This window comes from Muscardinus avellanarius, assembly GCF_963383645.1.
Source record: "Muscardinus avellanarius genome assembly, chromosome: 1".
Taxonomy (NCBI): domain Eukaryota; kingdom Metazoa; phylum Chordata; class Mammalia; order Rodentia; family Gliridae; genus Muscardinus; species Muscardinus avellanarius.
The window spans coordinates 49,217,745-49,243,715 of record NC_137786.1 but is presented as its reverse complement, the minus strand read 5'-3'; the positions used below and the strand labels follow the sequence as shown (position 1 = coordinate 49,243,715).

The following is a 25,971-nucleotide window of genomic DNA, read 5'->3' as shown; positions in this document are numbered from 1 at the left end:
GGGAGGCTGAGACAAGAGCACCTGGGTTTGCAACCAGCCTCAGCTACTTAGTGGGTTTGCAACTCAGTGAGACCCTGTTTCCAAATAAAGAATAAAAAAATAGGACTGGGGGTGTAGCTTGGAGGTAGTACACCCCTGGGTTTCATCCCCATTATCATAAAAAAGAGAAAAAAGGCAATTCACAGACCTATTATTGTGAAAGTATGACTGATTAAAGGAAATAGGGTATGATCTCTTCTGTTTACAAGGTGAAGAGGGGATTCCTGGAGAGAGAAAGAGGAAAGAAAGAGAGAGGGAAGGAGGGAGGGAGGGAGGGAAGGTGGGTGGGTGAGAGAGAGGGGAAGGAGAGGAGAGGAGAGGAGAGGAGAGGAGAGGAGAGGAGAGGAGAGGAGAGGAGAGGAGAGGAGAGGTGAGGGAGAGAAAGAGAAGAATTTCTGTAGATGTGGTTACTAGCTTGAAAGGGCAAGGTATGCTGGGAACTAAATATCTGTAGCTTTAGCATTAGAATGCACAATATTCTACCTGGTAACCTGGGATGAAATATAGGTTGGAGTTTTATAGTGATAGCCTTGGGATAAGGAGCATAAGAAATGTGTTTATTATCCACCCTGAAACAGAAAAATAATCAAGGTTATTCAAGTAGGGCAGTGACATGTTTTCCAAAGACATTTTTGAGAACATTATGGAAGATAGATTATGGCTGGAGGCAAGAGATAAGGCTTTTCTTTGTCAGTGTGACAGATGATTTTATTAATAAAGCACATAACTTACATGCAAATTTGTACAAGATGAAGCTGGTTCACTTCAACTTGTCCAAGGTTTTAGAAAATACATGGTAAGCTTTTAGATACTACTTTTGTTTCTTTGCATGGTGAAATATTTAGATAAGTAGAAGAAGAAAAAGTTGAGAAAAAGGCAGCAACCAGCTCTTTTACTTATATTTTATCCGCCTTTTGAAAGATAGCTAATCCAAAGCTATGAGACTCCACATCCCACAATTCTGTCACTCTATTGGATGATCTGTCAAGAGAATGCCCGGGGCCTCCTTTGTCCACCAACAGGCCAGTTGTGAGTCACAGTCTGAACATGAGGAAATGTTCATTTACTTTTTCATGGTCATGCAATGTGAATTTATTTCTTATGCCGAAAGGACCATCCTTTCTTAAAGTGCCTGTTAAGAAGGTTATTTTCTGCCACAGGCCGGAGCAGAATTTCAAAATACAATTCCAAGTGCTCTGTCATCCTGGTGATAGCCTCAGGAAGCTGAGGTTTCACAGCTGCTAGAATCCACATGCTTTATATGATGCAGATCAGCATTGTTAATTAGCTATTTCAGGATTCCTAATGCCCCGTGGCTTTGGAAACACTTGTTAACCCACAGAGGGAGGGGAAGAGCTGGAAGCAATTGGACCACAGCCTGAATGTATTATAATTCAATTCAATAACACCTTATCTTTCCAAATCCCTGCTCAGAATCTGTTGAAAATTACAGTTGAGTTAAAGTTGTTTTTAGTGACGCATCCTAAGAGCAGAGGGAGACTGCAATTCAAGGTTTCTTAAAGCCACAGAAATGTGGAAGGCAACAAAAAAGGTCTGATCAATGGAACTTTCCAGACACACATAAGCAGTTTTCTAGAAGATGGAAAATAGATGCTAGATGGGAGAATGGAGGAGCCAGCTGATATGGAAAGCTCACGTAGAGTATAAAGAGGCCATTTCTGTTCTCCTTACAAAGCACCCCTGGCAGCCACCACCCCTCACCCTACACTGTACACACGGCACAAAGCTGGCACTTACCAGACTCGTAATTCTTCTCAGTACAATTCTCATGACATAACCTGACCAACCGCATGAAGCCTAATGAAGAAAATAACCGTTGCCATTGGCAACAAGTGCAGGAGTTGCATCACAAGTAAACCACATACTTTACAGAGCAGAAGGTTAGAATATAGACTGGGAAAAAATGTGGCACTATTTTTAGCTAGGTGTGGGATATTATAAAAATCAAAATGAAAAACAAAACTGTATAGGAAAGTCCATATCAAAATTTTTAAAGCCGGCAAAGGCCAATTAAGTTCATGTCTTTCTCATAATAACTATTACAAATAATTTTGTCTATACGCATGGCCCTTTAAAAGAGCCAACTGTCAGCCCAGTAAACATGAACGGCATCCTTCATCTTCATCCTCTAAAATGTCATCAAGGTAACAGGTATTTCAGTAGTTACCACCCATGGCTGCTCTATAATGGTTCACATTCTCTTTTTTGGGTACTGGGAGAGGTCAATTTACATTTGTGCCAGTTGCACATAATGTCTGTGGAACATAAAAGGTGTTTAGTAAATATCTGTGGAATGAATGAATGTAGTGCTAATTTTTAAGGATATGCTTCCAGTGAGAATTTTACTATGAGAAATTTGCTTGTACTCACAATTGAAAGCTATATTTACTTAAACTTGAGGATAATAGTCATTTCCTTTCCATTAACATGCACATGTACTCTCCCTATTATGCTCATGAAATGAGAGAATGTGAATTTAGTTATAAGCTAATATATTTGTACCTGCTATTACAAAATGTAAATATCTTTCCAGTTCCAAGACTAGAATGACTTACTTTGTAGAGAATAAAAATGTTCCAAAATATTATGTCCATTTTAAAGCAGTCTTAAAGCCGGGCATGGTGGCACACGCTTGTAATCCCAGCATTCCGGAGGCTGAGACCTGGAAGATCACGGTTTGCGGACAGCCTCAGCTACTTAGTGAGGCCCTCTGCAACTCAGTGAGACCTGGTTTCAAAATAAAGAATAAAAAATAGGGCAGTGGGTGTAGCTCGGAGGTCAAATGCCCCTGGGTTCCATTTCCAGACCCGCAAAAAAAAAATTAAAAAATAAAGCAGTCTTAAGTTTAAGAATTAATTAGGGACTAGAAAATAAATCTGTATTTTGTTTGAAGTTTTAATGACTGAGATTGTACAATATTTGTTCCTTTGAAATAGGCTCCCAAAATCCAGCCTAATTCCAAGCATGTTTTGAAATACTAATATTAAAGCTAATTAGCTTAACAAATGTCAAGGGTGACACCTGGTTTACTGCATGTTCCAACCCGTCCCACGCTGTGCTCCTCACTGCATCCCTCTCTCTGCGGGAGCCTGTAAGATTTTACCCTTTACTCTTTTCCCTTTTGTCAGAAAGAACCTAGTGGAATGTGAGCCTCCTGTATATTTAGAATATCATTTACGCTGATTTCGATCTGTATTTTCACCCGCGGGTGCCTTAGAATTTTGATTTACAACTACAGATGCTATATTTTTCAATTTGTCTTTGGTCTCTTTAGTTTAGAAATTGCTTTAGGGATCACAGACATGTACTTCCTGTTCCCGTGGGGAGTTGTGGGCTGTGGGAGGGGAATCCTCTCTTCACTCTCTGATTGGCAGCTGCTTCTTTCTCATGTAAATGAGTCCTAAAATTTGAGTTCAGACAAGTTGCAGATACTTTATGACTTATTTTTTAATTGGTTCCGGAGTCAATTAGATGCAGCCAAATATCCAATCGTGTTTTGTTAATAACTGTGTATTAATTCCATCCTATTCTAAATTAGTTAGAAATTGATAATGTTGTTTCATATGCAATTTTTAGACTAGAACACACCACAAACGAAAATTTGTAGAGGAGCTCAAGGATAGAAGCCTTAAGAAAGAGAGAGGGAGCTGGTGGGGCATGATGGGGCATGCCTCTAGTCACAGTGCCTGGGAGGCTGAGACAGGAGAATCATAAGTTCAAGGACAGACTCAGGAACTTAGTGAAACATTGTCTCAAATAAAAAAATAAATAAATAGGACTGGAGGTGTAGCTCAGAGGTAGAATAAACCCAGGTTCGATTCTCTAGTACAGAGATAGAAGAAGGAAGAGGAGGCGGAGGCGGAGGCGGAGGAGGAGGCGGCGGAGGAGGAGGAGGAGGAGGAGGAGGAGGAGGAGGAGGAGGAGGAGGAGGACAAGGAGGAGGATTACATAGTCCAGGAAAGAAAAGGATCATCTTACATATCCTTGATGAATGGACAGTGCTTTTACATAGTAGTAAAATTTTTAAAAAGGCAATTCTACTCCCAGATGGTGTAGAATTAATGACCTTAATTTATAGAAGTGGATGCTCATTTTCCTCAACTTAGCGCTACTCTCCAACTTGGCTACACATTGTAATCAGATGATTTACTATATAACCAAGATGGAGAATGCAGCTTTATGTTTTACATTAAAGGATACCCAAGCCAGCCCCTCTGGCTTCTTATTACAGTTTCTCTGACGTGCTAAGATATCATTTCTAGAAGCTCCTGGCCAATATGAATTAGATTCCCTTGGAAATGGTAAAGGATCAGCACATCTGTACCAGGTGTTACCCAGGTTAGAAAGGGCCACAGAGGAAAGTTAGGAAAGGAAGCAGTGGAAGTTTAGCGAAGAAAGAGAAGAAGGGTTTGGGAAAATCCCAAAGCAGGGGAAGGGGACCCAGGATCACCCATGGAACACAAAGGAGATGTTAGGCCATTACATGTGATTATAGAAATTGGATTTGTTATATTGTCTGATTTTAGTTCCTATAAGCCTTGGGATACATTGCCACAAAATGCTGAAAAATGTTAGTGCAAAATTGCTTATAAATCAGTATTTCTTAAATAACTGCATAAATCGTAACTCTTTGGTGTAAAGGAGGCTACTGGGGATTATACACATATGTAACATAGACTGGTAAAGTAGAAAAACCAATAGAAAATTTCAAAACTTTATAATTCTTAACTTTGAGGCTTTGCAACTCCAAAAAAGATGATGATCCCTGGAGTAGGTTATTTATGGGCCTGTGATATAGTAAAATATGATATAAAGGTAAAATAAAGGACTTTCTCTAAAATGTTTCCATATAAAAGCATCATGTGGCTTAAGAATTTAGAAGTTCACTATAATCTCTATGTCAGTATCTCTAGGGGATTTACTTAACAAAACATATATTGAAAACTTATTGCATAGCTGCATGATAATCCTAGACTTTAAATACTAGATTTTTTCACTTTTAAGGTCCCCCTTAAAAATGAGACGTAGGACTGGGGCATGATGGCACACTCTGGTGGCTGAGATAGGAGGATTACAAGTTTGAGGCCAGCTTCTGCAACTTAGTGAGGTCCTCAGCAACTTAATGAGAACTTATTTTAAAATAAAAAATAAAATAGGGCTGGGGCATAGCTCGGAGGTAGAACATTCCTGGCTTCCCCTATAACAAATAAATAAATATATAATAAATATAAATAATAATAAGTAGATATATAAAAATAAGATCTAGGCCTAAGAAAGATATTAGCAATACATATATTTGATAAAGGCTTCATATATAGGAACTGTAAAGAATGTCTAAAATATCAACAACAACAACAACAAAAAGCTCAACACAGTTTTAAGGAAATCACAACAGAGCAGGCTCTTCTAAGTTAAAAGATATCCAAATAGACAATAATTAACAGAAGTGGCTAAGTGCTGGCTTATGTGGGCTTAATAAGCACCTATTCTTAATTGTTGAGGCATTTGGTAAAGTAATAGTTTAACTCAATTATTTAACAAGTATTTAAATTTTTATTTTGCAAATTTTAAGTGAATTTTATTAAAAACCAGGGTAACATAAAATATTCACCTGGTATACATCTGTACCAGGTGTTACCCAGGTTAGAAAGGGCCACAGAGGAAAGTTAGGAAAGGAAGCAGTGGAAATTTTTAATAATTTCACTTTTTAATAATTTTACACTTATTTTCTGTGCTTTTGAGATATTTTGTTTATTGAATATACCATATAATATGCTACTCATTATATATCTTTTCCCAGATTCACGTTCTTTGATGCCTCATTGGTATTTTGAAATTGGCTTGAGTATTAATGCCATAGAAATAAAGTGCTGTAAATCATGGATTGACTGAATAGGCTTAGGGAAGTGTCTAAGTAAAGTGGTGAAAAAATACCAATAATGCAATGCCGGGCGTGGTGGCACACGCTTGTAATCCCCGCACTTGGGAGGCTGAGACAGGAGGATTGCAAAGGTTCAAAGCCAGCCTCAGCTACTTCGGGAGGCTCTCAGCAACTTAGTGAGACCCTGTTTCTAAATAAAATATAAAATAGGTCTGGGGGTATAGCCCAGAGGTAGAAAGCCTCTGGGTTCCACCCCCAGTACTACCAAAAAAAAATAATAATACCAATAATGCAGATGAAAATTAAGTGTGCTGTATCCATAGCTATGAATTTTTTAAATTTTTATGTGCTTTTATTGGTGTATGAAGTTGTAAATTCCATAAAAAGTTAAGAAAATTATTTTTTAGACTTTTAGAATATGTCCCCAGAAAACTTCCCTGGCATTAATGAATGAAATTGCAACAATAATTTTTAATGTTTTACTTTTGTCTTATTTGTTAAACAAAAATATCGACCAATGGCCACGTAGAAACTACATCGCCTTGTAAATTGCAGTTTTGTGTGGTCATATGCTTTGTTATCTTCATTTTCAGATAAGAAAACTGAGACCTAGATAGTGCCAGCTTGACTGAGGTCAAGGGCCAGTGTGGCAGAGTCAGGATTAGACTCCTGACCAAGTGTTCTTTCAAGTACACAGGACTGTTTAATCATGGTCACTGCAGTGACTCTACTGTCAGTCTAGGATGCAAAGATTCTGTGTGTTCAGTCCTTATCTTTAGACCCTTGATTTTGCTCAGGGGAAAATTCCAGAAAAGAGTAATAGAGGCCTGGCCAGGCATTTGAGCTTCTGTGAATGAGGGAGCAGGCAAGAGGTGTAAGGGCTGTGCACAATTCATCTTTATTACAGGAAAAGCCATTTTAGACACAGTTTACTGAGTAGTGGTAGAACATTACTGAAAAAGGAAGTTAATGTGATTTTCCTTTTCAAAAGCCTCCCATAATGTGTGGATATTGTCATATTAGAGACACTCCAGGGAAATGGTTGGTCAACTGAAATTACTAAAGAGATAAAATTGAACATTGACATGAAGTAGAGTGAAATATATCTCACCCCTTCTGTGAATTTTAATAGTAGCCACTGTTGCACTTCTTATTTCCTTCTACTGTAAAAAAAAGAAAAGAAAAAAGAAAAATATATTCTTGAGGGGAAAAGGGATTTGACAAATAGTGCAGGGAAATTGATGGCAACATAAGGCTGTTTGAGGGGGAAAAATGTGGGCACTAAGCACTCTTGGTGGGAGTGTAAATTGAATCATCCTCTGTGGAGAACAATCTGACAGTTCTTATTAAAATTTTAAGGATGCAGATATTTTACAACTTAAGAATCCTACTTCCAACTATCTATTATTAAGAAACATCCTTGGAATGTATGACCAATAATTTGCCAGACTGTTCTTTTCATGTAATAGTGAAAAACTGGAAACCCAACTGCTTTTCTGGAAGGAAATGAACTATGAAGTAGCCATCCTATGGGTTAGTATATATGAGCTGGAAATGACAACAAAGATCTTTGCTCAAGGGAAGAAGCAGATTGCTTAATGATTAATAAATACAATACTTGAAAAAGTCTCCGTATACAATAATATAGCTTCCTGAAGGCACACAATTATTCATGAAATAACAGGAAGGTCTAGAATTTACTATGCACTATGTTAGCCACTAGTCAAGTAAGAGTATTTAAATTTAATTTAATAAACTTAAATAAAATTAAAGTCCAGTGTCTCAGCTATACTAGTTATGTTTCAAGTGCTAATAGCCACATTTGGTGAGTAGCTTCTCTCATGGAAAGCAGAACTCTAAAAGGATGGATACAACTGAAAACAGGGCTACCTATGGTGAGAGCCTAGTTTGGGGATGGTGATCTATTAGAAATTTTACATTTCTATATTATTCCAAAATTTTCTGCAATGAAAATAGGTTTTGCATTATTCAAATTATTTAAAATGAAGACATTTGTAAAATTAAATACTGCCTAAAATAGGATTTACAAACCATTTTAGACTTTCCATAGATAGATAGAACACACTGTCCTTTCAGCCTAATAGCTTTCTAAAAGCTCACCCCAAAAATACTAAAACAAACTGTACTGAACCATTTCCTCTCACTTCCCTGCCTTTAACAAGTGTCTACTGAGGGCTTGTTATGTCCCAAGAGTTAAAGTACAACTGGTGCTAGGTCTGAGGTGTTTCACTGGGGACAACAGGAGCGCTTCTTTGTCACACAATGTTTTCTTTGTAACTACTTAAATAATTGCTGGTGGGCTTTATGCAATATTTATGTAATTACAAAATGTAAATGTTGTTAGCATCACTGGAATATCTATATTTTTAATGTTAGTGTAACAAGTCTTGATATTTATTTTGTTAGGGCTTACAATAATAATTTCAGAAAGGAGCTGAAGGGAGGCGTACCTGAGTGGTAGAACTTGCTTAGCGTTTGCTAAGACCCTGGGTTCAGTCCCCAGCACTTACCCATGCATTTTCACACACAGAATAATAATACTAATAATTTTAGAAAAAAGAGATTGGTGTACATGATTTAGTAATAATTTAAGCATGTCCGGGTCATACTAAGTTTTTGAAATCACCAGAAAGAAAAGCATGTCCCACTTACATAGTTATCCATAGATTGACAGTGAGATGAGAAATTCAGATTTGATGGTCACACACTTTCTTAATTAATTGGTAGACACTTAACTGATGGTGAATCTTGATGGTAAATGTTCTTGGCAATGCTTCATACCATACAGCCTGGAAGTCTCCGCTGACTAGGGATGTAGGAATGAACACTATTTGCAATCTAGGTGCGCCATCGTGCATGTTGGCTCACAATATTTGTCCCATTAAAAGCTGGTAGAATATTTAAGTCAGTTATACCCCAGCAATAGTCTATATAATTCTTTTTTTTTTTTTTTTTTTTTTTTTGGTGGTACTGGGGTTCCTGGAAGCCCTTCTACCTCCGGGCTACACTCCCAGACCTATTTTTAGATTTTTATTTGGAAACAGGGTCTCCTAAACCAGCGCGTGCGGCTGGTTTCGAACCTGCGCGATCCTCCTGTCTCTGCCTCCCAAGCGCGGGGATTACAAGCATGCGCCACCACGCCCGGCTAGTCTATATAATTCTTAAAGTTTGCCTTATGATTTCAATTAATAACAGAAATAAGCAAAGTATTTTACCACACTTACAAAAGTGTCTGTTTCAACTTTTAAATCATTCTTGTTTCATCTTGAAAGTATGGATTTAATACATCAAAGTTTACTTCTAGAATTGAATCTTTCAGAGTATATGTACTTTTTTGGAAAACAATGCTGTAAAATCGGCATGGTGACATATGCTTGTAATCCCAGTACTTGGGAGGCTAAGACAGGAGGATTGCAGGTACATAGCCAGCTTCTGCTCCTTGGTGAGGCCCTCTGCAACTTAGTGAGTCCCTGATTCAAAATAAGGAATAAAAAGTAGGGCGGGGGTATAGCTCAGAGGTAGAATGCCACTGGGTTCAAACCACAGTATCACAAGAAAAAAGAAAAAAAAAAAGGAAAAAAGAAAGAAAACAAAAACACAGCATATGATTTTGCTATGCAATAAAAATTATTTTAAAAATAAAATGTTGAGACTTCCGGGAAGATGGCTACCGAGAAAAGCGGGGCTTAAGAGCCCCGCTAACAACCAATCTCCATTACCACAAAATCAGCGCCTTTCATAGCCAGAAAACACCATCACCAGAGAAACAAAAAAATCACCAGGCTCCAGAGAGAAAACAGACTAAGAACAGAGCCACAGACGCGGCAGCAGCGCTTTACTGCCAGCGGCAGTGGGGAGTTCACCTGACGGCTAAAGCAAGCCGAGGTGAGCCGCAGCGGAACAGCCAGGCGGGATTTCTCGGCGCAGAGAGCATCTAAAGCACCCAGTGGCTGAGCTCAGCACACGCTGCAGGGATTCAGAGTGGAAATCAAAACCAAGAAGAAAAACACCAGCCCCACGGCCGAGGGTGTAGCAGCGGTGCCATATTGCCACCGGCGGAGGCAGCAGCGAATTCAGCGAAGCCAGTACAGCTACATCTGCGTACTCAAGAACAGTGAGTCAAATTGCGGGCCACAGAGGAGAAATCCCAGTACTGTACTCCCTGGGACTTGACCCAGTGGAGGAGGTGTGGTGGCAGAGATATCACACCATAGGAGAACGTGCAACCTGGCACCCCCCATAGTTTAAAGCAGCCTCTATCGACTCCCTGGGTCGGAGACTCTGTGATACAACCCAGTAAAGGAGTAGTGGGGTCTGAGATACTACTGACTCGAGATCCAGAACACCTTAAGTGAAGTCATAGTGACCCAAGGGAAGAACCCAGAGAAGGCACAAACTTCCGAAATCATGGGAAAGAGGAATAATACTGGAGCAATGAATGCCCACAACCCCACAACATCAGAACTCGATAAAACAGAAAATCAGAGATTTCTAGAAGATCAAATCAGGAAAATAACTGTAGAAATAATAGAGGTGCTTCGAAAAGAACTCAGAGCCAAAAGGAGATAAAGGATGCAATTAATGAAGTAAAGGCCTCAATTCAAAGCACAAACAACCTATTAGACGACATGGAGAACAGAATCTCACTCTTAGAAGATGATCATTCCAAAAATGAACGCATAGTTTCTAATCTAGGAAAAAATATCCGACAGCAGGAATCTGATATTGAAGAAATATGGGCCCATTTTAAGAGAGCTAACCTAAGAATAATTGGAATAGAGGAGGGAAAAGAAAGTGGAACCAAAGGGATCAACAATCTCTTCAAGGAAGTAATAGCAGAAAATTTTCCAAACATAGAGCAAGAGGTTGATACACACGTCCAGGAAACTTATAGAACTCCCTTTAGACAGGATCGGAGAAGAGGATCCCCACGCCACATAATTGTCAAAATGACCAATGTGGAAGCCAAGCAGAGAATCTTAAAGGCAACAAAAACAAAGGGCCAAGTGACATTCAGAGGCAAACCAATTAGAATCACTCCAGACTTCCCAAACCAAGTCATGAGAGCCAGAAGAGCTTGGAGTAACATATTCCCAATTCTGAAAGAAAACAACTTCCAGCCAAAAATTTCCTACCCAGCAAAACTTTCTATCAAATTAGATGGAGAAATAAGAAGCTTCCATGACAAACAGAAACTGAAGGAATTTATGTCTTCAAAACCAGCACTAGAGAAAATACTCAAAGAGATTAACTACAAAGAAGAAATAGGTAACACACACCAGAACCAGAGAAACAAGATTTTCCATCCAACAGACAACTAAGATTGGTTATCTGTGGAGATTCATTATTTATGTTAGTCTTTTTACCTATCTCTAAAGGGTATTGTTTGCCTTTATTGTTGTTAATTTTTAGGATTTCTAGTTGGAATATTAATATACCTTCAGATATAGCAATTGGAAATATTTTATCCCATTCTATTAGTAACTGTTAACTCTGTTTACATTGTCTTTGGATATACAATATTTTTTAGGGAGTTTGTAAACTCTTCTGTTGCCTGTGCCATTGAAATCATATCCAAGAAATCACTGCCAATTTCAATGTTGTGAGGTTTTATGACCCAGATTTTCTCCTAAAAGTTTATAGTCTTAAGATTTATATTTAGGTCTTTTATCTATTTTGAGTTAATATTTGTATATGGGATTAGGTAAGGTTCCAATTTTATTCTTTTCCATGTAATTATTATTTTTCAACAATATTTAGTTAAAAGATTATTTTTTCCACCACCAAATGTTCGTGGAAACCTTGTCAAAAATAACTTGACAATATAGGGAAGAATTTAGCTCTAGGCTTTTATTTAACTCCAAGGGTTTATATATCTGCCTTTAGAATAGTACTACACTGTTTCAATTATTGTAGCTTTATATGGTTTGAAATCAGAAAATATATATCTTCTAGCTTTGTTCTTTTTCAAGATCGTTTTGGGTATCTAGAGTCCATATTCCTTATTAGGATAGATTTTTTTTCTGAAAAATAAATATATAAATATATGATAGTTTCACCTAAAAAAATTTGAAAAAAAATATTCTCTGGTAAGAAAGAAAGTAAAAAGAAATATTGAAATGTTATCTTTAAGTCATCAAAAGCTTGGTATCAGACAAATGAAACTGTTATGTGAGATTATCATTTTTAATTTTGGATAAATTGCTATAATACTAGATGTCAACCACTAAGCCAAGCATGGGAGGGAGGGATGGGGAGAGAATGGGGTGGGGATCGGGTGGGGGCTGACTGGGCGATGTGTGCATGTATGTCTACAAAAGTTTGTATCCCACTATGATGTATGAATACAGTGCACCAATAAAAAAAAGGAAAAAAAATACAATGTTTACTAAAATATCAGCAGCTGATTTAATACTGCATTAATGACTGAATACAAAAAGTAGCATTACCTAGGTTGCACTTAATTTCCTTTATTCCTGAGATTTCACTAGTCATCCATCTCTAATTACTCCAGTGCATGGATATTGGGTACTCTGTTGATCCATGGGTGATCTATGGACCATTAGTAGCATCACTTAGGAGATTTGAAAATTTGAGTTCCATGCCAGACATACCAAATCAGAATGTGCATGTTAGCATGGTCTCCCCATGAGTCTTAGGTACATTAAAGGATGAAAAGCACTTGCTTGGCTTTCAGTTGACTCTATATGTCTTGCCATCTAATCCAGTGATTCTCAAGACCCTCAATTTATACACAGCCTCCCAATTAGCATGATATCTTGAAATATATCAGTTGCAGAGGAGGGGGCACTTAACCTGGAGCAGAAGCATAATGATAGCCAAATCTGTGGTACACACACACACACACACACACACACACACACACACGCACACACACACAGAAAACCAGGCAGGTTTGAATTAACTATCAGAATTGTTCCAGAAGTGGATGCTTACAGTAAGTCCAGTTAATAATTCCTGGAAACATTCATCTCTGGAAACACAGGAGGAAGCAGGTGGATTCAGAGCCAAGCAATCCTACGTTCATGAACTACATAAACACACTGAAGACCTAATGGTTTTTTTTATGTGACGTAACACACTTAATGGTATTCAATGCAGCTTAAAGTTTTAAAATCATAAAGTATTTTCTATTTTCATACAACATTCATAAAAGTGAGCAAAACTAGTCTTTGGTGAGACAGACTTGGAGAAATATGAGTTCAGAGATTCCTTGTATTGCCTAAATGGTTAATTAATCCATGAAATTTTGGGGGAAAAAACTGGCTTATTATGTAACCGTGAATATACCTCTCTCTGCAGGTTCACTATTTTAGAAGTAAAACAATGCTTTGATTCCAAATATTAAATTAACTTAAGCATTGCTCTCCCACTCTGTCTCCGAAGCTGTGACTCACATGTCAGAACAAATTTTTTACCTAGTTAGGGAAGGAATGTTCACAAGATTCAGGGCCATAAAAGCATCAGTAAGGTACCTGTGTAGTGTGATAGTCTCATTTTCACCATCGGTTTCCTAATCAGTAAATATATCTTTTTCTTGTGTCTTCCTAAACCATGGTCTGTGTATACAATAACCTCATGTGCAGTGAGAGAGGCCATACTGACATGTTGTGCCTGATAAAGGGTTTTTCTTAAATTGCACAGAATGAAACTTGCAATCAAACACTAGCATATGATGTTTACTTAGTTTTTTTTGCATTCACCTATCAGCGTACCTTTTGCTGTAAACATGTTTTGTATGAATGACAACTTTATTTAAAGATATACTTCACACATCATGAAATTCTACCCTTAAAGTATATAGTCTGAACATTCTACAAAAGATGAGATTGTGTATTTCAAGTTTGGAAACCTCAGTAAAGTTATAGGACTTTATGCTGGGAAACTGAGTTATAGAGAAGTTAAATTAACTCGCTCAAGGTAACTTAGCTAGTTAATTATAGAGTGGAGAATAAAACTCTAATTTCTCTGATGCCTTTTGTAAAGCATCCCACACAAGCAACTTGGTTTTAAAAGGTTTGTTATAGTCAGGTATAACAAATGTTACCCCTAGAAATATGATTTATGAGAAATCATTGTTCAGATATGCTAAACTTTCAAACATTTCCAGTTACAATTCTAAACCTCTGATTTATAGATACTTTTAGCTAAATACACTGTCCCATATAAAACATATCCAAAATACAAAATGACTGAAACAGACTAGTTATATGTAAGGGTCAGAGGGAAGTTTTCCAGTTATATTATGCTAATTTGAGAAAGATTCTCCAAATCCTTTTCTGGGTCCAGTGGGGGATGGAGTTGGTGGGTACAGAGACTGAGTGAGATGAGAAGGTGGGATCCTTGCTGTGAGGTTTTAAATAAGTCACTGTGGAGATTTATTCCTCTGAGCTTAGGATATACATGGGATTCTGTTTGTTTTAATGTCTATTTTTTATTATTTTATTGGTAGATTGTAATCATGCATCTTGATGAAGTTCAGGTGGGAGAGGCATACATGCACATAGCACTCATTTAGCCCTCCCTTACTTTCCACCCTATCCCTTCCCTTTTCATCCTTCCCATGCTCAGCATACAGATTGACTTTGATAAGTTTGTGTCTGTACATCATGTCTATTGAGGTGTTTCCCTCTCCCCCCTCCTATATTCTTCAGTTAGGTCACCTTTTTCACTCGATAAGGTTTCTCCTCCTTTGTCTGGAGTTTCTCCTATGTCCTGTTTCCTCCCTAGCTTCCACATATTAGAGAGAGCATCCGATTTCTCATATTTTGTTGACTGACTAATCTCACTTAGCATAATATTCTCTAGTTTTATCCAGTTCCTTACAGATGACATAATTTTGTTTTAATTTATGGCTGAGTAAAATTCCATTCTGTACAGATCTCATAGTTTTGGAATCCATTCATCTGTTGATGGGCATCTTAGCTGGTTCTATAGTTTGGCAGTTGTGAATTGTGCAGCTATAAACACGAATATGCATGCATTACTCTGATAATTTGGTTTTCGTTCATTTGTGTAGATACCCAGGAGTGTTATTGTTAGTTCATACGGCAGGTTCATTTCCCTTCTTCTGAGAATCCTCCACACTGGTTTCCAAAATAGTTGCACTAGTTTGCAGTCCCCCTAACAATGTATTAGAGTTTTCACTTCTCCACATCCTCACGAGCATTTGTTGTTGTTTGTGTTTTGAATGATTGCCATTCTAGTTGGAGTTAGGTGAAATCTCAGGGTAGTTTTCATTCCCATTTCTCTGATTGCTTGTGATATAAAATCATACACTTATTGGCCATTTGAACTTCTTTTGTGAAGTGTTTGGGTTATTTGTTTTCTTAGTGCTGAGTTTGAGTTCTCTGTATATTCTATATATTAGACCTTTATCACAGGAGTAGGTGGCAACATTTTTCTCCCATTCTGTTGGCTCTTGGTTGAGGTTCTTGATAGATTTTTTTTTTCTGTACAGAAGCTCCTCATTTTAATGCAATATCACATATTGATTTGCCTTTTAGTTTCTTGTGCCTTTGGGGTCTTGTTGAGAAAGATTTTACCTGTGCCTGTCTGTTCAAGTGTTGGACTTATGCCCTTTTCAGGTAGGTGTAAGGTCTGTGGTCTAATTTCCATGTATCTGATCCATCTTGAATTGACACTTGTACAGGGTGAGAAAGTGGGGTTTCTGTCCACTTTTCTACATATTGATAACCAGTTTTGCCAACACCATTTGTTGAAGAGGCTGTCTTTTTTCCAGCGGATGTTTTGGCTTTTTTTTGGTCAAAAATCAATTGGCTGTGTGTGTATTTGTTTCTGAGTTTTTTATTCTGCTTCACTGATCTATGTGTCTGTTTTTTGTGCCAATACCATGCTGGTTTTTTATTCCTATGACTCTGTAATATAGTTTGAAGTCAGGTATTGTGATGCCTCCTGAATGGTTATTATTGCTGAGAACTACTTTGGCTATTCTGGTTTTATGTTTGTCTGTTTAGTCCAAATAAATTTAAGAACTGATTTTTGTATATCTGTAAAGAATAACTTTTGTAATTTAATGGGTGTTACATTCAATCTATAGATCACTTTTGGAAGAAGATGATATTCTGCTTATCCAAGAGCATGGGAGGTCCTTCTACCTTCTAAGCTCTTCTTATATGGACAAAAACAGCAAGCAATTTTTTCTTCTTGTAAACTTTCATTATTAACAGAGATTCTAAATTTCTACTCAAGTTCTTTTATATACTAAACGCCTGTAGTTTGTAATACAATGAACAATTTGAGGGAGGTTTGGAGATCTTTTGATTATCACTTTGAGTAATTTTAGAGATCTTTTGGGGTATATGACCTTAAGAAAATTAACTTTTCTTTTATATCTCAGTTTTATCCACTTTAAAATGTGAGGAATAGTGCTCTTTAGAATAATTGTGATAATCAAGTTAAGTAATATTGGAAAGTACGTATGCTTAGTGCATGTGTGTTTTTCACATTTATCTAGTGGTATTTTTCAGTAATCCATCAGACTAATGGATAACCTCTGTATAGAAGTGAGTGAGATATAGGATATATATGAATATATATGATGTACGTGTGTGTGTGTATAAGAGTGCAAAAAGTGTGTAGCTGTTTTTTTCACTGAAAGACTTATAAATAATAAGTTATGAAAATATGTTAAAATTTTAGTGTGGCCATCAAACCTCATTGTCTTTATTGAACTTTGACTAATATTTAGAAAGGGCATTCTGGGGTTTCATTTTAACAAAGTAGGTCTAATTAGTATTTTACTACAGGACTTTTAAAAAGTAATTGTTTCAGGAGGAAAAGAAAAGCCCTTAAGTTTTACTGTAATTTTTCTTTGGAGTGAAATAAACATTTGGTATTAAAGTTGCTGATATAAATTGTGCTCTATAAAATGTGAAGTTTTTTTTCAAGTGAAATATTCATTTATAGGCCGGGCGTGGTGCCGCATGCTTATAATCCCTGCGCTTGGGAGGCAGAAACAGGAGTATCGCGCAGGTTCGAAGCCAGCCACGCTGGCTTAAGAGACCCTGTTTCCAAAAAATAAAATAGGTCTGGGAGTGTAGCCCGGAGGTAGAAGGGTTTCCAGAAACCCCAGTACCATCAACAAAAAGAAAAAAGAAATATTCATTTAGTATTTCAGTAGATATCGCTCTGCCATTTAGTTTTTTATTTAGAAAATTTATCTAGGTTTGATCTTTTTATTAAAATAGATTGTGCTTGGAAAAACACATTGTATGCTCAAAATGTAGCCCTAGTATGGATCAAGACTTACATTTGTTTGGTTCTATAAATATCTTTTTTTTTTTTTTTTTTTTGGTGGTACTGGGGTTCCTGGAAGCCCTTCTACCTCTGGGCTACACTCCCAGACCTATTTTTACATTTTTATTTGGAAACAGGGTCTCCTAAGCCAGCGTGCCCGGCTGGCTTCAAACCTGCGCGATCCTCCTGTCTCTGCCTCCCAAGCGCGGGGATTACAAGCGTGCGCCACCACGCCCGGCTTATAAATATCTATTTAAACTTGAATTAAATAGGAACTCATAATCAGCATTCAGGATCACCATCTTCCAAATTATTGTCCATATTGCCATCAGATTAACTTTATTTAAGTCTTTTTCTCTATTCCCTTCCTACCTAGCAAGTGTATTTTTACTGATTTTTCTACGGTAGTCTATAAACCTGAATCTTTTACCTCCCCAGACTACCTGCCTCACCCTGCAAAAAGTTATTACTATTCTTTCACATGTACCATTTTTCAAGACTTAATTTATGCTTGAACTTCCGTGTTATTCTCCTGTCTAAATATTTATTAGTCACCTCCTCCTCTGAGGGAGGTATTGAATCCAGAGCCTCCTCACATATGACAGGCAAGTGCTCAACCACTGAATTATATCCCAGCCCTTTAATTCTCTTTTTTTTTTTTTGAGACAGGGCCTCCCCAAATTGTTGGGGCTGGTCTTGAATTTGTGATTCTTCTGCCTCAGCTTCCAGAGTATCTGGGATTATAGGCATGTTCCATCATGTAGAGTTGGCCACTGTTTTTGGCTTTTGAGGTTCCCATTGTTTGTATTACTAATTTTATATTTCTCACTTATTTTCTTGGTTGAGAGAGTTGTATACATCTTCAGGTTTTTTTGTTTGTTTGTTTGTTGTTGTATGTTGGTACTGGGGATTGAATCCATGGAAATTCTATTTCTGAGCTATACCCCCAGCCCTATTTTTTTTTATTCTTTATTTTGAAACAGGATCTCACTAAGTTGTAGAGCACCTCACTAAGTAACTTAGGCTGGCTATGAATGTTTGATCATCCTTTCTCAGCCTCCCAAGTACTGATTAAAGCATGTGCCACTATGCCTGGCTTACATCTTCAATTTTAAGTATTTTACTTTAAAATATGTCTTGCCAAATAGCTTAGCACCTAATAAAAGTTTAATAATAATGATGATTTGAAAAGATTATGATTAAAAAGGTGATTTATAATATTCAGATATACATTTAGATAAGGAGATGATATGATTTATTACCAGAATTTATAATGATATAAATTAAAAATGAAAAATAAACATGATAAAAATTTAAGATACAATATTTTTAGAATATATCATTTACCAAAGTGGAAAACTGCCATGGAGTTTTATAAAACTTCTTTCAAAGGAGTGAAGGCATATAGATGAAACAAATCAAAACAAAACACCCTGAGGAATTCCACCTTTGGCTGCCCTTTCTTGAACACTATTCCTTCTTAAGAACTTCATGACTTGGCAGCCTTCACAGGTTGCTAACATGTATCTTCTAAGGGCAGTCAAGGACAGAATTTTTAGTTAACTGAAACAAGAACTTAAGACTCTTAAGTGTCTATTATTTTCTATAGAAATAGTCACAATTTGTTTTAAATATCAGATCAGTTTTTGGGGGGACATGAGATATATAGTTAAAAGGCTTTGGTACCCCATAGACATAGATTCAAATTTCATATCTGCCATTTTTTTAAACAATAATGACCTCTGGCATATTGTTAAAAATTTCCTTTTAAACAAAGGAAATATTTCCTTTGCTCTCATCTATGAAATAGTGGTACAAAAACAACAGCAACAATAAAACCCTTACGGAGATTATAAGGACTAAATAAAATAAAATGCACATTTCTGGCATATAGTTGGTATGTATGAAGTGTATATTTCTATAAGTTATTTGTTTTACCTAGTGTTAGTTATCATTTATTGGATGCTTATTCTATCCCAGGTACTCTACCTTATACCATGGGTATTAACACAAATGGTCCTTGCACATGGCTGTCATCATAGTCATCATCATCCTCATTGTTTTTTACAGAGGAGGAATTTTGGCCACAAAGTAACACAGACAGTAAGCAGCAATGATGGGGTTCAGAACAAACTTCCCAGATGCAAATAGATGCCATATTCTCTTTACCAATGGAAAGTAGAACCTTTTCCACTCTCAGGCCAATTCCATGGACCACATCCTATGGGCAATTTGAAAGCAATCTCATTTTATTACACATTCACCTAATTAAAATGAAGTTGATAGAAGCAAACAATTCTTTCTTTAGTCAATTATGAATAATTTTAATGTAACCATTCTTATGAATGAGCCACAGGATTGTTTTCTTTCAATGGGGGGAGGGGATGTACACTGTACTTACCTGGACAAGGGTGTACTTGCCAGTCTTTGTCCCACAAAGCTTGTATTCTTTGCTTTACTGTCAATGAATAATTAGTAAAACAAAATGTTTTTAATGACCCTGAATAACCTGAAACAGAAATTGGAAATCCACCAGGAGGTGTCTAGGAAAACTTTTACGAAGTTGAGATGTTATCTGCTGTTCTAGGCCTGGATGATTGTATCAAAACAATTCGCCCACTCTGAAATTTCCACTTGTTAAACTTAAAGCCTTATTTAGCTGTCACTTAGAGTATAATGTTTTTCAGACAAGTTCCTGGCAACTAATTTTGAAGAGACTTTTGTGTAAAAGGCAAGCTATGGAGCACCCCCGTTGGCAGAGTGCCTCTGGACCCTCTGCATTATTGTAATAATGTAATGAGCATGCGAGTCTAGCCAGTCCTCACCCACCTTAAGCGAGCTTCACAGCTTTACGATTTGTGTTTCCTCAGGCAGTGATTTTTTTTTCAACACGATTTTGCATCACTGATGAGTTTTTCATGTTATATCAAGGAGTAAGCAAACAATTCTCAAACAAAATTAAGGTTCTATTTTTAAAAAGCAGCATCATTTGGGAGGAATATAGTTATTAGGGATTTGAATTAACAATAATGATTTGATATGAGGAGCTGTAGAGAGGCTCTCAATCCACTTCTACAATAGAACCCTTTGATACACACCAAAGCAAAGGGAGATTTGCAGAATGCCTTTTTTCACTTTTAATCCACATTTAACCACAGACTCAATCTCAGTGAATTTTTTTTTCTTTTCTTTTTTTACAGTACTGGGGATGGAACCACAGACATTGTACCTCCGAACTATACTCCCAGTCCTATTTTTTAGACTCCTTATTTTATTTTATTTTTTTTGCAGTACTGGGGATGGACTCCGGGGGCACTCTACCTCCAAGCTACACTCCCAACCCTATATTTTAGTCTCCTTATTTATTTATTTATTTATTTATGCGGTACTAGGGATGGACCCCGGGGGCACTCTACCTCTGAGCTACACCCCCCCCCAGCCCTAGTTTTTAGTCTCCTTATTTTTTTAAACACTAAACTGCTTTATTTTATTTTTATTTTTATTTAATTATTTAATTAATTAATTAATTTGGTGGTACTGGGGTTCCTGGAAGCCCTTCTACCTCCGGGTTACACTTCCAGACCTGTTTTTACATTTTTTTAATTTAGAAACAGGGTCTCCTAAGCCAGCGCATGCGGCTGGCTTCGAACCTGAGTGATCCTTCTGTCTCTGCCTCCGAAGCGCAGGGATTACAAGCATGCGCCACCACGCCCGGCTCCTTATTTATTATTTATTATTTATTTATTTATTTATCTATTTATTGTGGTACTGGGAATGGATTCCAGGGGCACTCTACCTCCGAGCTACACTCCCAGCCTATTTTTTTCTTTTTCTTTATTTTGAAACAGGATCTGAGTTGCAAAGGGTCTCAGTGAGTAGCTGAGGCTGTCTGCGAACCCTGATCCTTCTCTCTTAGCCTCCCAAATGGGATTACAGGTGTGCGCCACCGCGCATGGCTAGTCTATTTTTGAAACAGGGTCTCACTGAGTTGCGAAGGGCCTCGCTAAGGAGCTGAGGCTGTCCGCAAACCACTATCCTCCTGTCTCCACTTCCTGAATGCTGGGATTACAAGCGTGTGCCACCATGCCTGGCCTTCAGTGAAGTTTTAATAGAATAGTTATATGTTCTATTTTAGTTTAGATGTGATCATCAACACACTGTCCGGTCTCTAAGAGCATCCTACACAAATCGACCAAATAGAAGACCAGCATGGAAATAGTTTATTCTTCTGAAGTGCATTATACAAATTCACTTAAAGCAAGAAGAATCTAGAATCCTTTGAACTTAATAAATCTCCCAATTGCAGGGGCATTCTACCTCCGTGCTGTACCCCAGCCCTATTTTTTATTCTTTATTTTGAAACAGGGTATCACTGAGTTGTAAAGGGCCTCACTAGGTAGCTGAGGCTGTCAGTGAACCAAGATCCTCCTGTCTCAGCCTCCCAATTTCTGGGCTTACAAGCCTGCGCCACCACGCCCAGCTTCCAGCAAACCTTTAAATGCCATTGAGCACTCAGTGTGGTACTTGGCACAAAGTAAATGCCCACTAATGTTGGCTGAATTGAACTGAATCTTTAGAGAGTGGGGAATGTCTTTAAAGTTTTATTTTTGCCATGTCAGTTTGCTGTATGCTAGTTTTTCTCACTGTTCTATTATCTGAATTCTTTATTTCTCCTAACCTGAAAAAGTTTTATATCTAGTGAGTGCTTGACTGCTGAGCTTTTCTCTTTTTTAGTTTTTTAAAAAATTTTTTTTGCACAAAACTTACTTCTTTATTGCATTTGTACTTTCTGGTTATTCATGCTGGAGGGCTCTTCTTTCTTATCTCCTTTTCCATTAATCTTTGAACCTCTCTCTCTCCTGTCTTTATTTCAGGTTCCTTCATCACATATACACACCAGTGTCACTATCTTTTCCTCTACTTTTCTGTTATTTCCCAGGTGTTCTGCTGTATTTCCCATGCATTGCTCAGTCAGTTTAAGTTAATATAAGTCCTTTAAGGGTAAGCAATGCACACCTGTTGTGCACAGTTCTTAATGAAGTTGTTAGCCCCTCAGCCCACTTTATAGAAATGTCTGTATATGTGGAAATACATTTTATATAATATATATACTACACATAGCTACATATATGCAAAGATTATATATATAGTATGTATATACACATGTGTACATAGATCTATGTAGACATAAATATATTTATTCACTAAAGAACCTTATTACTTAAATTTGCATATTAATGAAACCTTTCATGTTGGTAAAAATTCTATAGGAGTAATTATGATCACACATTAAAATTTTCAAATGTAATTCTTTGCATGACATATTCTGATTAGCTCATGGTGCCCATGTCCCAGTGAATTGTTAAAGATATACCAACAGGAGAGATGTGTCAGGTGGTTGGCCCTGGCCTCAGCGAGCAGAACCTCAAGGAGTACTCTTTCATCTGTGACACTTGAAAGGCCAGAATGGAAATGCAAGATGGAACAACCAGGGTGGGAGATTGAAGAAATATCTACAGTTGGCTGATTGAGCTAATAGTAAGCATAAAGCCCCTACATCCACCCCCCCCAAAAACCCAAAACATTGATCCAGACTAGATCCTGAGAAATGTGATTTGATTTCAATCCTAAGTTTTCTACCACATTACTAAGCGCTAAGGACATCCCTGTCCAAAGGCCTGCCCCCCCCCCAATGCTGTTCTAGTGTCTGTCCATCTAAGGCCCACATAAAGACTTCCCAGGCTTTATCATATACTTGTGACATTTTCTTCTATTTTATTTCAGAAACAAATTACTTTCTCCACTTTTGTTTTAAACTTCCTCTGATTAAGTTTGTTGAATCTATATTCATCACTAAATAAAAATTTTCATTAAAGGGGAATTATGAAAAGGTAGCTTTATTTTACCCTTATATGGTTGAATACACAAAATTACATATAAGTAACAGACAAAATGACTGAAACTTAAAGTTGTTTTTAAACACTCTTATGAAAACCACCTGTCTCTCTGGTGGGGCCTGAGTTTAAAGAGATTGCAAACACCATTTGTAGGTCTGAAGAGTGTCAGGTGCTTCAAAAGGATGTAGAACACCTGTAACAGATTTCTCCTGGAGTATTTGGTGTTGTGGGGGGTCCTAACAGAGGAAGAGGGGGAGCCCACTTTATTCTTGTGCGATTTGTCTTATAAGGTGCATCAGGCCGAGGTTAGTAAGCAGGGAAACCTCTCTCCTTTTCTAGCTAGTACTTGTTTATTCTTTCCTTATTAAAAAAAAAAAATCAAAAGGGCCAGCAATTTTCTTTTATGAACAGAGACGGTGGAGAGATAAATAACCCTCGCGGGAAAGGAAGGTCAAGTTCAAAGTTTTTCTTTCCTTTGGATTCAGGAATAAGCAAAGGGAAAGAAAGCCTGGCCAAACAACCCAGCGGCAGGCATCTGATGGTTAAGCCCTCCCCCCAGGACTTTTTGTGTACATAAGCAGAAGTCGCTCAGCAGCTGCGGCGCATTAGTTCCAATAGTTTAGCAGGCAGCTTCGCGGCTGACAAAAGCCGGGTTTGGCTGCGGCTTCCCTCCATGTTCCTGAGCCCTGCGAGCTCGTCAGCGATCTCTGGCAGGGGCTCGGGCGAGGACGGTGACGTTGAGCGGGCTTCCGCCGCGGGTGCGCTCGCCCGGTCTACACCCGGGCCCATCCCCGCAGAGACTGAGGACGAGGCCGGCAGCAGGAGCAGACAACCGCGGCTGGATCCGACCTGCTCCCCCAGCACCTTTCCCGGACTCTGGGTGAAGGGATCGCTGGAAAGAGGCCAGGCAACCACGTTGCCCTGGATCTTCGCCAACTGTACAAAGTTGACCGGGAAAATGGCTCAGCAGACGCCAAGCCCGGACACCCTCACGGTACCTGAAGTGGATAATCCGCACGGTCCAAACCCGTGGCTGAACGAGGACCTCGTCAAATCCTTGCGGGAGAACCTGTTGCAGCACGAAAAGTCCAAGACCGCGAGGAAATCCGTCTCGCCCAAGCTCTCCCCGGTGATTTCTCCGAGGAATTCCCCCCGGCTCCTGCGCAGGATGCTTCTCAGCAGCAACATCCCCAAGCAGCGGCGCTTCACCGTGGCACATACGTGGTAAGGTTGGCACGGCCGCTCCTGCTCCCAGCCAGGTCTGCGAGGTTTGCCCCTCCCGCCCTGCACTGGGGGGCTGGGCCGGAGGCTCCTCATCCTTCCTGCCTCACCTGTGTGGGTAGCAATCTCCCTTCATGGTGCGTCCCACAAATGCCCCCTGGAGGGCAGGACTCCTTGAGATAGGGAACTGGGGACCTTGAGATGGGTGGTTCTCAAAGTTCAATTCCTATTGCAAGTTCCTACAAGAAAATTGGATTCCAGATGTCATAAGAATGCAGTTTTATTCCAGTACCTGTGTAGTGGCATTTCTTAAGCTAATGTTCCTGCCAGATTCTCCAAGGGCTTAGGAATGAAAGGACCAGAAAAGGAGGGAAGAAAAACCACACTCGGCTCCCTTTTCTGCACGGTTACAGCTCAAAAGATGTTCGTAGTGCCTGTGTATGTGCGTGATGTCGTGTCCCCATAAACTCCTCCTTACTCCTGGCTCTATTATATTTATAGCCTTAAATACGTCTTTCTAAAGGAAAGGAGAAAGGAATCCGTGCACAGAAAGTTGCAGGCTAATACTTGAGTATATAGTAATGTGTTCTTTGAATTTGTGTTGTTTGACTGTTTTGTCAGTATCTTAATTCTCCTTATGAGTATTTTCATCTTCTTTATAATCAGTGAAACTGTTTTATGCATAGGCTTCCTTGTATTTTTTTCTGGAGGAGTCTTCTTGTTCACCTGATTCCATTATTTGGCGTTTATTTGGAGTTTCCACCAGAGAAGAGGCAACTCTAGGTTCAGATCAGTGAATCTGTGTTCTGGGGCCAGTGATACATGGTGGGTTAATTTTAGGTGGTAGAAGATGCTATACACTACCTCCACATTTTTTAGAAAATGAATATAAATTATGATAAATAAAACAGTATAACAAAGAGAAAAATAATGAGTATATTTGATGAACAACTGAATGAATGATTTTTATACAGTTTTTCCAGAGGAAATACAAGAGTGTGCCTGAAATGGAAAAGCCAGAGACAAGTCTTTAAGGAAGAAAGCAGGAAAAGTAAAATCAGGATCTAATATTGTGGTGTGGGGCTGTACCTAGGACTGCATTAATATCATAGATTAAAGTAGGTGACAAAGGAAGTAAAAGGCATGTCACACCCAAAGACAGATCCACAAATAAAATCCTGATTTTAAATAGCTAGATGTCTGGTTGGGGAAGTGCTCTTATTGTCACCATGATTTTAACCACTAGATGGTATTAATCTGAGTTTAGCTGGATATAATGGTCCTAACAGGGGTAAGACAAACACTGGATTTTTTCAGTCTTATTACTGGAAAATGATGATTGTTCTTGAGGAAGATACTGCTGAGGCGTTTGTCAGTGATAAGCTGTGAATGTCAGCAGAACCTGGACAGCACTGGGGGATGCTCTGAAGGAGGGGCCAGTTTAAGAGCCAGCATTGGTGCCACAGCAGGATAGTTGGTTTCAGCTCCTAAGCGGCCAGATCCAGAATTTTGGTGGCCTGTGTCTCTTTTGGTTGAGCTGCTTTCTTACTGTGGTTCCTAAACTGTACCTGTTGCTGGGTGGCTTAGCCTCCATGCAGGAGCTTGATGCAG

At 38.4% G+C, this 25,971-nt stretch overlaps 1 protein-coding gene across 3 annotated transcripts in view; it reads left to right on the top strand.

Moving 5' to 3' along the window:
* PDE4D (phosphodiesterase 4D) overlaps window positions 1-25,971 on the top strand; it is a gene marked incomplete at both ends in the record, with an annotated part of 1,145,009 nt that overhangs the window by 373,156 nt on the left and 745,882 nt on the right. Inside the window, one exon of one of the 3 annotated variants that reach the window (XM_080701742.1) lies at window positions 24,098-24,363. The exons of the other annotated variants lie outside the window; for them this stretch is intronic. Coding sequence (XP_080557868.1) covers window positions 24,098-24,363 — 266 coding nt within the window. Of the gene's footprint in view, window positions 1-24,097; window positions 24,364-25,971 lie in introns of those variants that run through there. 3 annotated transcript variants of the gene reach the window in all.